We start from the raw sequence: 14570 nt of genomic DNA, 5'->3' as shown, positions 1-14570 counted from the left end.
CAAAAAATTTAAGTGCAATATTTCTGGGGAAACATTCCAAATGAAATCCTTCCTCAATTGTGGCACATACTTTATGATAGATCTACTAGAATGCACCTGTGGACTTCAATATATAGACTGCACTATCCAACCTCTTTGGTGTAGGCCGAATAAACATAGAGCAAATGTGCTCAAAGGATTCAATTTGCAATGTGTTTCTCGCCATGCCGCCATTAGCCACAAAAGCAGATTCTCCGATTTCACATTGACACCCACTGAGCATATTCCAAAAACCACAAATCAATGCTCTGGGACACTACGAAGACATCAGAATTTCTGGATTCACAAACTTAAAACATTAGTTCCTACTGGCATGAACGAATAACACAATACTTGCCAATCTGTCTCTAACATAATTGGCTGTACTAGAGAAGACAAAAGGATATCCTGCACTCACCGCAGCAATTAGGGTCCAACGGCTCCTCTCCTGGGCTTCCAGCAGATGGTGCTGACAGGGCTGGCGTGGTGCGCTTAGAGGCAACTGCCGGCGGCTTAGCGTATGACTTCCATCCGGAAGCATACGACGCTACATGAAACCGCTGGCAGACGCCTCTGAGCGCCCCATGCCTGCCCTGTCAGCCCTGTCCACTGGAAGCCCAGGAGAGGAGCTGTTGGACCCTAATTGCTGCAGTGAGTGCAGGATATCCTTTTGTCTTCTCTAGTATAGTTCATGATGGATGTCTGTTCATATTATCCTGGCACTGCCGCTGGTCGATATCCTGGTTACCTACAGCGTGGATCCTTGGTCCATAGGTTTGTTGGCTGCTGAGTAGATTGCTAACAGTGCCGCTTCTGACTGCCTTCTGAATCGTGTCTAACATAATTGGACCTTTTATGTATTTCTGCATACATATGCATCAGTTCATGTAACAAAACTTGTCATTTTATATATACATATAATTCCTATTTATCCTTATATAGTTAATTTCTGCATATATACACCTATGTATATAACTATACTTATAAAATTATAATTATATTTCTGGTTTTAATGTTCCTTTCCCCATTATGACCATATTGCATTGTATTTCCCACAATTTAAAGGGGATATCCAGGAAAAAAACTTTTTATATATATATATATATATATATATATATATATATATATATATATATCAACTGGCTCCAGAAAGTTAAACAGATTTGTAAATTATTAGAAAAAGAGACAAAAATACCCAGACCTAAAGGAAGGTAAACTACCGTATTTATCGGGGTATACCACGCACCGACCTATAACACGCACCCTCATTTTACCAAGGATAAGTTTTTTACCCAAATATCCAAGGTAAAATGAGGGTGCGTGTGTGCGCGTGTATACCCCGATACACCCCCAGGAAAGGCAGGGGGAGAGAGGCCGTCGCTGCCCGCTTCTCTCCCCCTGCCTTTCCTGGCGTCTAGAGCCCTTCTCTCCCCCTGGCTATCGGCGCCGCTGCCCGTTCTGTCCCCCTGACTATCGGTACCGGCGCCCCATTGCCGGCGCCGATAGCCAGGGGGAGAGAAGCGGTGCCGACAGCCAGGGGGAGAAAAGGGGCAGCGGCACCCATTGCCGGCGCCGCTGCCCCGTTGCCTCCCCCCATACCCGGTGGCATAATTACCTGGGTCGGGTCCGCGCTGCTGCAGGCCTCCGGCGTGCGTCCCCTGCGACGTTGCTATGCACGGTGCGGCGCACTGACGTCATGCGCCGCGGGAGTCTTCTGCTCTCAGGACCGGTAATCTACCACCAAGCTGCCTGTTATCTGTCCTGACACAGTGATACAGTGAAACTAGCAACTGGGAACTTTAATACTTCCTCAGTATAACACACCAAACATTATTTCATTGCCATCCATTAAGAGGAACTTGTTACAATATTACATTATCATCTCTCCAGTGAAAAGGACTGTTTTCTAAGAGACTTTCCGGCAATTCAAGGGTCTTTAACTCTTTCAGTCCATATCAGTATATTTTGCCTTCACTATTGCAGTGCAATTTGTCTATAACTGTTCCAGTTTAATAGTGCATTCTGTGATATTAATTAGTTACCAGTGATAGTCTATTTTAGGTCATTGTCTACTCCTCTCACAAGGGGCCCCTTGTGAGGTGGAATATTTTATATTTTATATCAATTTTTTATCAAATCTGTATATCCTATTATAATTGAAGGACGATCCTTGTTTCCTTCAATTGATTCATATAGTTTACCTTCCTTGAGGTCTGGGTATTTTTGTCTCTTTTTCTAATATTTATTATTGGCACCATAGGTATAGGTGCATTACCCATTTGTCCTCGGTTGGTGATATAATTGTGAGCTGCACATATTTCTTCCTCTTTTGTTTCCTAGAGATTTGTAAATTACTTCTATTAAAAAATCTTAATCCTTTCAGTACTTATGAGCTTCTGAAGTTAAGGTAGTTCTTTTCTGTCTAAGTCCTCTCTGATGACACCTGTCTCAGGAACCACCCAGTTTAGAAACAAATCCCCATAGCAAACCTCTTCTAAACTGGGCGGTTCCCGAGACACGTGTCATCAGAGAGCACTTAGACAGAAAAGAACAACCTTAACTTCAGAAGCTCATAAGTACTGAAAGGATTAAGATTTTTTAATAGAAGTACCGTAATTTACAAATCTGTTTAACTTTCTGGAGCCAGTTGATATATATAAAAAAAAAAAATCCTGGATAACCCCTTTAATGCTTCTATTGCATGCTCCAATTGTAACTATATTTCTCTATATTACCTCCGTGTTATCAGTACATTCCTTTTATATCCCTGTGGTATTACCATCACCATATTCCCTATGCCTATATATACATCGGCACAGTCCCATCCATTCTCGATACCTCCAGTTATAATACAATTCCACACTCTATTTATCTTTATTCACTCTCCCACTTTCCAGCGAATCTTTAGCTGCATAATATCCCATGCGCCAGCTTCACTCTCCTCCGTTATATATACAACAAGCACTACGATACCAGTCATTTATTGATACAAACCAAGACATGCCTCCTGCTTGCTATTGGTCTGGACGCGAGCACGTGACCCCGGACATAGCAACGCGTCCTTGCTCACCTTAACGGCGTCCCGCCTCCTTCCTCACACCAATCGCCGTCATCCTTCAGCCACAACTCCCTCATCCGAAAGTCTCTCATCCAAAACGCCGTCATGCCTCAGACGATTCTCCCTCAGACGCAACTTCCTGCCGCATAGCAGAGCGGACGCTGCACAGCACTGTATAGCAAAGTCGACATTGAATAGCATGTACAGCAGAACCCGTATAGCAGAGAGCCGACACTGACTCGGCTCTGCTACATGGCAGGAAGGTTTTTCGTCTGAGGGATGACGGAGTTTCGGATGAGAGACTTTAGGATGACAAAGGAGGGAGGAGGGAGTTGCAGTTGACGCCTGACGGAGATTGGTCTGAGAGAGGAGGCGGAAAACTGTTTTGCCTGACGGAGGACGGAGGTACGGCTGACGACTGATGATGTCCTAAAATGTACACCATTGTTATTGTATGTTTCAGGCTATGGTATATAACCTTTATATTGTATGACAACACTGATCTGTGCTGCAGCACTTCCCTTCTTATATTAGGGATCTAGTAAAAGTACAAACTGTGGTTACTTTCCTACTATGAAAGCGCGGAATTGGGCTAAAGTATTGTCTTTTTCCCTATAGCGATCTACAAGCTCCCTCACCTTTCTATTGTCCTTGTTTACATGTAACTATGAATGAACACCAAACTGAGGCTACTACTTATAGTAGCCACATGACTCTTTGTTTACATTTGTATCAGTCACATGACTCTTTCACTAAGCTCTTCCAGTTCATGTGTCACCCGACAGCATGTGATTACAGCATTTAAAGGGGTACTCCAGCCCTAATACATCTTATCCCCTATCCCCCGCAATCTGTCATTCAGCTCTCCGCATCGCTTGAGGCTCCAAGTGTGCAGAGTCACACACCCTCCCATAGACTTGCATTGAGGGGGCAGGGCGTGATGTCGCAATACTCCGGCCCCGTGGTCGTCACGCTGCACACTCGGAGCCTCCAGCGCTGCGGAGAGCTCACAAAGGTTGGTGCTGAATGACAGATTGCGGGGGTCCCCAGCGGCGGGACCCCCCGCGTTCAGGCATCTTATCCCCTATCTTTTGGATGGGGGATAAGATGTATTAGGGCAGGAGTACCCCTTTAAAAGAGACTGTATGTTTAAGCATGTTTAACTTATATACAGAAACTGCATGTGTAGTTTTATTTCCGTTTATTGTTTGTTATATACATTTTTATGGATGTTTTATTCTGTTTCTATATCCTCCCCCTGACCTTTCCAAAACATGTGACCTTTTTGTAACTCCACCCACTAATTGGTAGGAGCCATTTTGTTAGTGTATATAAGAGAGACCATGCTGCACTTTATGTATGCCATTCCGAGGCAGAGGGATTTTACCCTCGAAATGCGTTATTGCCATTGTATTGTTTTATTTAAGTATCAATAAAAAGGATTGATGCTGTACTATTACATCTGAAATTTGAGTTCTGTATGTGACCATCACGGATTCAGCGCCATCCATTGCCTTCTTCTTCATTTCTTCAATTCTTCTGACAGGTTTCTGCCAAGGATACCATCTTTGGCACAGACGGGCTGCAGATCCATGCCTCTACAGTACCCCTATATTGGGGTGATACGCATGCACCCAAGGGGGTTAGAAGGTGAGAGACCAACCTACACTGCTTTCTAACACACCCTTATCCACAGAATTACATGAGGCGCCGTCCTCCTGCCTTTTTTCCTTTATTTCTACTTTACCATAAATACATGTAGTGGCCTTCTACAATAATAAGCTCAGTTTTCCATTCACTGGGCAGAGCATGGCATAAAGTGAGTGTGAAAAAAGACATGGCCTCCTGCAACGCCTGGTTTATCACAATTTATGCTACAAAGCTGGCGTAAAATGTAGTGTAGATTTCAGAACCACAGAATACCATTTCTTTAATGCTTGATTTGTTAAACTCCATTGTGTTAGTACTCAGACTGTTCAACCATATGTCATAAAGTAATATGTAATACAGTAATACAACACACAATCTGTACTTACCCCATCTGCCTTTACATCCACAATAAATGAGTTCAAGTCATTATCTGTTAAACGTCCGGCAACAACAATTTCACCCCCTTCATAGTAATGCTTGAAGTTGTTCTGAGTGAGGTCAGATACAGCATTCTCAGGATACTGCATTTCTATGTTAATCAGTGTTGGATTTGCAATTTCATTATAAAAGCCCTAAAGTGGAAAAATAAAATGGGAAATTGTAATAGATAAACAAAAGGAAAAAAGAATACAAGGATCAGGACATTTTGTATACTGTACTTTTGTGAAGAGACATTCTAATATGCAACAGCAACAGCATGCAACAGTATTTAGCTTACTGACAGGAACACTTGTATCCAGAAGACCAAATCAGATTCCACCATTAAAGTATCAGGGTTTCAGGAAATTCACAGATACAGACAAACAGGGTCTTGTGTGTCCATATTTGTGGTCATGTATTTTTTTTTTTTTGTGTGTTTCTTTTTAAAGAAATACGTTGTGAACATCCTGATGGTGACTGACGCAGTTTTTTTCCATCATAATTTGAAGAATATTTTGGATTTATCTGAGTGCTTTCTGAGAGACTGTACTTGCTGAGCAACATTAATGATAGTAGCGTGAAGTGTCTAATCTGCAGTGATTATTGACTGATGCAGTCGCGCTTAAATTTAGTAATTGATAGACTGACTTGACTGATTACTTGGACTGGACTTTAGCAGAATCCCCAATACTTTTAGTTCCTATCATCAGGCTTTGCTTTCACCCACGGTGCAGGGGTTAACTTACAGTAGATGTGTGTTTGTTGGACTAGGCCTCAGGCCTCCTTCAGGAACACCAGACAAACTCCTCAGACTTCTCTTCACTGTACCTCAGCTACAAGAGAGTGAACTGAACCCTGACCTCACTATATAAGGGGACCGTTTAGAGAGATCCCATTGGTAAGCTAAGTCACCTGTTCACCACTGCATACTCCCCTAACAACAAAGGTCTTTAGCAACAATTGATTTCTTAAGGCCACAATGCATAGAAAATACATTATATTAACTCTTAGAGTGGGGAAAAAAATATTTAGTCAGCCACCAATTGTGCAAGTTCTCCCACTTAAAAAGATGAGAGGCCTGTAATTTTCATCATATGTTACCTCAATTATGAGAGACATAATGAGAAAAAAAATCCATTAAATCACATTGTCTGTCTCAATTGTCTGTCTCAAGTTTTCTGTAAGTCTTCACAAGGTTTTCACACACTGTTGCTGATATTTTGGCCCATTCCTCCATACAGATCTCATCTAGAGCAGTGATGTTTTGGGGCTGTCGCTGGGCAACACAGACTTTCAACTCCCTCCAAAGGTTTTCTATGGGGTTGAGATCTGGTGATCACTCCAGGACCTTGAAATGCTTCTTATGAAGCCACTCCTTCATTGCCCGGGCAGTGTGTTTGGGATACAGCCATGTTTCATCTTCAATGCCCTTGCTGATCGAAGGAGGTTTTCACTCAAAATCTTACGATACATGGCCCCATTCATTCTTTCCTTTACACGGATCAGTCGTCCTGGTCCCTTTGCTGAAAAACAGCCCCGAAGCATGATGTTTCCACCCCCATTCTTCACAGTAGGTATGGTGTTCTTTGGATGCAACTAAGCATTCTTTCTCCTCCAAACACGACGAGTTGAGTTTTTCCAACAAGTTCTACTTTGGTTTCATCTGATCATAGGACATTCTCCCAATCCTCTTTTGGATCATCCAAATGCTCTCTAACAAACCTTAGACAGGCCCGGACATGTACTGACTTAAGCAGGGGGACACGTTTGGCACTGCATGATTTGAGTCCCTGACGGCGGAGTGTGTTACTGATGGTAGCCTTTGTTACTTTGGTCCCAGCTCTCTGCAGGTGTGGTTCTGAGATTTTTGCTCACCGTTCTTGTGATCATTTTGACACCACAGGGTGTGATCTTGTGTGGAGCCCCAGATCAAGGGAGATTATCAGTGGTCTTGTATCTCTTCCATTTTCTAATAATTGCTCCCACAGTTGATTTCTTCACACCAAGCTGCTTGCCTATTGCAGGTCTACAATTTTGTTTCTGGTGTCCTTCAACAGCTCTTTGGTCTTGGCCATAGTGGAGTTTGGAGTGTGACTGTTTGAGGTTGTGGACAGGTGTCTTTTATACTGATAACAAGTTCAAACAGGTGCCATTAAAGCAGGTAACGAGTGGAGGACAGAGGAGACTCTTAAAGGAGTACTCTAGTGCAGAGTATTCCTGCTCCGTCCTGCCCAGGCTGCAAAATAAATGAAAATGAATCATCACTCACCTTCCTGGGTTCCCGCGGAGCGCCACTACAGCTGATTGGTCCTCCGGTCCATCTCCTTCATACTTCCGGGTGTAACGAAGCATCACATGGCGCTCAGCCTATCCCCGGCCGAGGCTGAACATCGCGGCGGCCGGGGATAGGCTGAGCGCCATGTGACGCTTCGTTACACTCGGAAGTATGACGAGGATGGACCGGAGGACCGATCAGCTGTAGTGGCGCTTCGCGGGAACCAAGGGAGGTGAGTGATGATTCATTTTCATTTATTTTGCAGCCCGGGCAGGACAGAGCAGGAATACTCTGGACTAGAGTACTCCTTTAAAGAAGAAGTTACAGGTCTGTGAGAGACAGAAATCTTGCTTGCTTGTAGGTGACCAAATATTTATTTTACCGAGGAATTTACCAATTAATTAATTAGAAATTCTACAATGTGATTTCCTGTATTCATTACCCCCATTCTGTCTCTCATAGTTGAAGTGTACCTATAATGAAAATTACAGGCCTTAATCACTACCACTTGAAACAACTAGGGATGTTTTAGTCCGTATACATTTTTTTCAAACAAAAGAGCACTTACTCCAAATTTCCCAAGACAGGACTAATTGATCAGAACAATACAAGAATATTATGATATTTCCTGACTTATCTGCTCAAACTTTAGTAAGAAGGAGATAGTTTGTGACTAGCACTAGCATTTTGAGAGAAAATGGCATTTCCTATAAATGGGGGTTCCCTGTTCGCCTAATAATTGGATATAAGGGGAAGAAAGTAACGGCCAATACCCTAAAGGAAGCATTTGATCTTTGTGAAGAATGGGACCTCCTGCCTATTGAAACGATAAAGAATAAATGGCAGGAAACACCACTCTCCAAAATACAGGAAGAATCGGAAAAAAATGTAAGAAAAGAAAAAAAAGGGGATAAGAGTTACTGACTAATTGCTATATATGTTTATTACAGTTAATACCCTAGCCACTAACCATTGAGATATAGTGTGCCTTATTATAGGCAACTAGTGAGATTAGGTATCTCATAGCCTCCAAGATGGGAAGATTCCAACTAGAGTGAAGTGATTGATTCTTGTGTGAATGTTTTTGCTAACTTTTTTTGGTATGGCTGTGGTATGGTTTTGGGATGAATGGAAGGCATTTTACTTCAAATACTCTAAAAATAAAGATAACTTAAACCCTGGTGCTACACAAATTTCTATCGACTAAATTAATAAAAGGGGACAAATAAAAATGTCACTGTAATTTACATAATTAAATTGTAAGGGACTTAACTCACCATTTAAAAGATCTTTGTAACACTCATGTTTCAGAAGACAGGAACTCCGGTGGATGTGGATCCGCTGGACCTGTGTGGCAGATGACTCAGACCATACCAGGGAGCGGAGTCTAAGGTGCCGCTGGTTTTCACCAGAGCCTGCCGCAAAGCGGGATGGACTTGCTGCGGCAGGCGGCACCCAGGTCGCTACCCCTGGCACGGCTCTACCTCACAGGCAGATGAGGAGATGCGAGGCACAGGAGGGATAAGGCAGCTCGTAGTCAGGATAGCAGAAGGTCAAGGCAAGCTGCAAGGTAGTGTAGTCAGGATGTAGCAGCAGGTCAGTAGGCAAGTGGCAGAGGAGCAAGGTCAAGTCACAGAGCAAAGGATCAGATACACGGTAAGGCAACTCTCAGGAATGCTTTCTCTCAGGCACAAGGCAACAAAGATATGGCAGGGAAGTGAGGAGGGTGGAGGAATTTATCAATGAGCCACAGGTGAATTACACGAATGAGCACACTGGCACTTTAAATCTTAAAGCTTCGGCGCATGCATGCCCTAGGGGACGGGGACATGCCCACCAGAGCAGAGAGGCAGAGGCTGGGGCAGGAGAAGCACCAGGTGAGTGACGGACTGGGGCTCGCATGCGGGCACACGGTCCAGGATATTCTCCTCAGGCTCCCAAGATCTCTCCTCAGGACCGTAACCCTCCCAGTCGACCCCAGAAATTTTTTTTACCTCTCAAATTTTTTTTTAGCAAGAATCTCTTTAACCTTGAAGATGTCAGAAGAGCCGGGACACCCCGATCCCCCTTATCTTGCTGGTCACCAGAGACCAGGAGTTTATAAAGGGTAGACAATCTGTAGATGGTACTAGGAAGGTTTTGGATGTTGTGTCAAAAGTAGTGCGCGATCGGGTGCCTTCTCTGCTTCTTTTGGTAGATGCGGAGAAGGCATTCGATCACATACATTCGGGATATATGGAGCTGACACTCCAGAAATTCGGATTCCCACCCTATCTTATTAAATCAATTTTAGCATTATATTGTAAACCGTCTGCAAGGGTTTATACAGGAGGGGTATTATCAAGGAGATTCTCTATTGGGAACAGAACGAGACAAGGATGTCCACTGTCACCAATGATATTTTCCATGATAATTGAGCCTTTGGCTCAAAGCATTAGGGAAGTGGTAGAAGTTAAGGGAATAAAAATAGGGGATGCAGAACACCGTATATGCTTATTCACAGATGATATCTTATTGATGATGGAAGAACCGGATAAATCTCTACCAGTAATAATGGAAATGATAAATAATTACAGTAATATCAGCTATTCTAAAATGAACATAGACAAGTCCACAATCTTGCCCATTAATTTAGATCTAGTTACTATAGGGAGACTTAAAGAAACTCACTTACTTGGGCAGTATCATTTATTGTATATTTAGGAGTGAGACATACAAGTTATTTTTGTTTTATAATGTGCAGCATCTTAATTTACAATTAACAAATTGGTCAGTTTTCGAAGGTGCCAACATCATGGATGGGAAGGTTGGTACTTACGAAAATATGTATGCTACCAAAAATAATGTATTTGTTTAGGAACTTCCCAATTATATATCCTTTGAGTACACTGCAGAAGTTACAAATACTTCTGATGGGGTTTATCTGGGCACAAAAAAGGCGAGGGAAAATACTTTTTCTTCCAATTGAGAAAGGGGGAGTGGGCTGCCCGCATTTGATCACTTATTATAGAGTGACTATATTGTCACAATTAAAACAATGGTGGCATGCGAACACATAATCCCTGCAATGGGTAGAAATAGAAAGAGACTTATTAGGGGGCTCGGATTTACAGATGATATTATGGGGAATAGCCCTTACAGGTGAAGGGGAGATCACTATATACCCAGCTATTAAACCTTCTTTAGAAATATGGGGGTATATGGTAAGGAAAAAAATGATATCTCCTCGAAGATTTATGAATATACCCTTATCAGCTTATCAGCTATAGAATATCTATTACCCAATACTGATTTTCATCTCTGGAGGGAAAAGGGAATAAAGGGAATAAATGACTCAGTGATGAGTAGTAAGCTATTATCCTTTAATGAAATCAGTAAAATATTTGATATCCTGTCAAAAGAGTTTTTTAAATACCTCCTGTTAAGGCATTTAATATCAACATTTAAAGATGAGAGTACAGAAGTACCCAGATCTAAATATGATAATTACTTCTTTACATCTCCAAAAGATAAAGGGGCATCTCTATTACGTAATATGAATATCAAACTATGATTAATGACCAACTATTAACATTTAATTTAAAATGCTTCTCTGACAAACAATGGCCTCAAACTTATCGCCTACCGATAAAACTATCTAAATGTACTAGTTATTTGGAAAATTCAAGAAAAATTTTATATAGATGGTACCTCCCTCCAACACAAATGAAAAACATGTATCCAAGTAAAAACGATACATGCTGGAGATGTACTAAACAAAAAGGGACATTAATGCATATCTGGTGGGAATGCCCGCGAATACAAATATACTGTTACGCCGAGCGCTCCGGGTCCCCGCTCCTCCCCGGAGCGCTCGCAGCGTTCTCTCATTCGCAGCGCCCCGGTCAGACCTGCTGACCGGGTGCGCTGCGATATTACTCCCAGCCGGGATGCGATTCGCGATGCGGGACGCGCCCGCTCGCGATGCGCATCTCGGCTCCCGTACCTGACCCGTTCCCCGTCTGTGTTGTCCCGGCGCACGCGGCCCCGCTCCTTAGGGCGCGCGCGCGCCGGGTCTCTGCCATTTAAAGGGCCGCTGCGCCACTGATTGGCGCAGCAGGCCTAATCAGTATTCTCACCTGTGCACTCCCTATTTATACCTCACTTCCCCTGCACTCCCTCGCCGGATCTTGTTGCCATTGTGCCAGTGAAAGCGTTTCCTTGTGTGTTCCTAGCCTGTGTTCCAGACCTCCTGCCGTTGCCCCTGACTACGATCCTTGCTGCCTGCCCTGACCTTCTGCTACGTCCGACCTTGCTTTTGTCTACTCCCTTGTACCGCGCCTATCTTCAGCAGTCAGAGAGGTTGAGCCGTTGCTGGTGGATACGACCTGGTTGCTACCGCCGCTGCAAGACCATCCCGCTTTGCGGCGGGCTCTGGTGAATACCAGTAGCAACTTAGAACCGGTCCACCAGCACGGTCCACGCCAATCCCTCTCTGGCACAGAGGATCCACCTCCAGCCAGCCGAATCGTGACATATACTGGAATAATATATATAATTATCTATATAAGATATTGGAAATAGAATTAGAATGGAGTCCATAATTTGTTTTATTACAAATAGATTTATATAAATATACACCTGATGTAGCTTTGATTGTATATCATGTTGTTACTGCAGCAAGAATAGAAGTAGCCAAAAGATGGAAAACGGTGGAGCTCCCACATCTAGAGGAGGTTATTGCCTCGACTAATGGAGGGGATGATTGCAGAAAAGCTATGTATTTATAACAAATTTAATAGGATGTGGGCATTATGGGGAAAACTTGAAGAAGTAAAATAACTAGATGTGATACGTAATAAGAATGAATGAGTGATAGTGTGGATGGTCGCATGAATCTATCGGAAATTACTATAGGATATTATGTAAGATATCTAGGGAACAGTAAAGAGAATATGCCCTAGTGTAACCATAAGTGGGAATAAGTAGAAGGATAGATATCTTTATACATTTAAGTTTTATGTATTTATGTTATATGATTTGGTTGATTGGGTAGGTAGAGAAATGGATAATATCTGCCTCCAAGTTTGTTTGTAATGGAAATAAGGAAAAATCATAAATAAAAAAAAATAATAATTACAGGCCTCTCTCATCTTTTTAAGTGGGAGAACTTGCACAATTAGTGGCTGACTAAATACTTTTTTCCCCCATTGTATGTAACATGACATTAGTAAGTGCCATATAAAGAGTTCTAAGGAGAGGGGACCCATGACGGACATTGAGCAGCATCGGCCACACAGGATGGGAAGGAATACAGAAGAGCACGTGATTTCTGTACTGGGTCACCATATATATATATATATATATATATATATATATATAGTGTAAAAGAGAGACAGCACCAATCCTCTCAGCGTGTGCAGGTAATCATCCAAGAATGCCAACCCGGAAAAGCATACAAAGTCCAAAGTAGATACAGCACCAAATAGCTGGAGATAGCTGGAGACTCAAGCTTTTAGATGGAGTGTGACTTTATTTGCTATCCAATGTGCAATGTTTCGGCAACAAACTGCCTTTTTCAAGCTTGGAAAAGGCAGTGTGTTGCCGAAACGTTGCACATTGGATAGAAAATAAAGTCACACTCCATCTAAAAGCTTGAGTCTCCAGCTATCTCCAGCTATTTGGTGCTGTATCTACTTTGGACTTTATATATATATATATATATATATATATATATATATAATTAATTTGTATGCCTTTTCATTATACAGTATACAGTTAAAAAGTTTTATATTCAAAAACCATGATTACCTTTTAATGAGCTTTAAAAAAGTTTATCTTTATAGGAAAAGGAAAGGGACGGAATGGAGGGAAGGGTAACAAAGAAAAGTAATTAAATGAAACTTCATTGAAACGTATCACATAGATATAACTATAACCAAACATTATAAAAAATTACCTTTAGCTGCAAGTCTGCATCTGAGTCCTCATATATGCGACGGGCAATTCCTGAATTTTCTAGAGCTAACTTCTCCAGAAAAGGATAATCAACACTATAGCCAAAACCAAGACTGTACAAGGTGTATCTCCCCTGAATGGCTTTCTTTGCATTCTCTTGGATTTTTGAAGGGTTTGATTCACCTAAAAATCACACAAAAGATAATGTGGAGCTCACAACTGAAATAAACCAGGCTAACTGAAAAAACACCTACACCCATAAAGTGTAAAAATAAATACTTGGGGAAGAAAAAGTATCTCAGTCCTCAACAGGCCACAAAAGTTTGATATGATTCACCTTTATTTACCTAAGATTTAATAACATTTTTACACGTTTTCAGAAAAAAATTAAGCGAAGCAGCCATTCAGATCACATTAAGGGTGGGTTCACAAAACAGAATTTCTGGCTGGAAAACTTCCAACCAAAGATTTCAAGGGCCAGCCAGTGCCAACAGCAGTCAGTGGTAGAACATGCGCGGACTGCATGACCATCCCCATAGACTGCAATGCATTAAAAATGAAAATTCTGCAATGTGCAGAGGAATCCTATTAAAAACAATAGGAAGCTGCTGCATGGAATTTCCAAACAGAATTCCATAAGGTGGTGGGGCAGGGACCTATTGGCTCCATGCTCTGTCACTATGTCCAACTACATCTGCATCCTGAGAACACTGATTTACACCTGATTTAGTTGAAAGAAGCAGTTTTTACCATGTCCCCCCCCCCCCCCCAAATTGGTTCAGTGAGTCCCACCATGCAAGTGGCCTACAGCCATTTCCCCCACTGCCCCTTGCTAGCTACCCTTCTGCTAACAATCCTTGAGGACACTGCACAATGCATGGGGAAGGGGACATTCTCTGGGCCAAAGAACACCCCCTCCTCATGAACTCATCTGTCTCTCACCTTCTGCACATTGTAGAATTTTCCTGCTGATGGAACAAAGAATAATATGCAAGACAACAAATGGTGAGTGCCCCTTTAATTCTCTTTCTAAGATTGAAGTGTTTGTGTTTACTGTGGTGAACCTTAGAGCATCACTAGCTGCCATTCGGCTGATCAGTGCTAAATCAGGAGACACATGAGTTAGACGAAACATTGGACTAGCAGCATAACCAGCAGAGCAGAGCATTTTCTCCTTGTTGGACTGAATTCCACTAGTGTGTTTTCTGCACA

General features: G+C 42.3%; 1 protein-coding gene across 6 annotated transcripts in view; it reads right to left on the bottom strand.

The window, feature by feature from the left end:
- The window catches only part of LOC130275779 (inter-alpha-trypsin inhibitor heavy chain H3-like), a 136538-nt gene that overhangs the window by 58942 nt on the left and 63026 nt on the right, over positions 1-14570 (bottom strand). For all 6 annotated transcript variants that reach the window (XM_056524168.1, XM_056524170.1, XM_056524169.1 and 3 more), the window contains 2 exons: positions 13360-13541; positions 5113-5298 (listed from right to left, as the gene is read on the bottom strand). In XM_056524168.1, coding sequence (XP_056380143.1) covers positions 5113-5298; positions 13360-13541 — 368 coding nt within the window. The remainder of the gene's footprint in view (positions 1-5112; positions 5299-13359; positions 13542-14570) is intronic.

Source organism: Hyla sarda, chromosome 6, assembly GCF_029499605.1.
Source record: "Hyla sarda isolate aHylSar1 chromosome 6, aHylSar1.hap1, whole genome shotgun sequence".
Taxonomy (NCBI): domain Eukaryota; kingdom Metazoa; phylum Chordata; class Amphibia; order Anura; family Hylidae; genus Hyla; species Hyla sarda.
The sequence above is the reverse complement of the archived record's forward strand: the minus strand, read 5'-3'. Positions and strand labels throughout refer to the sequence as shown.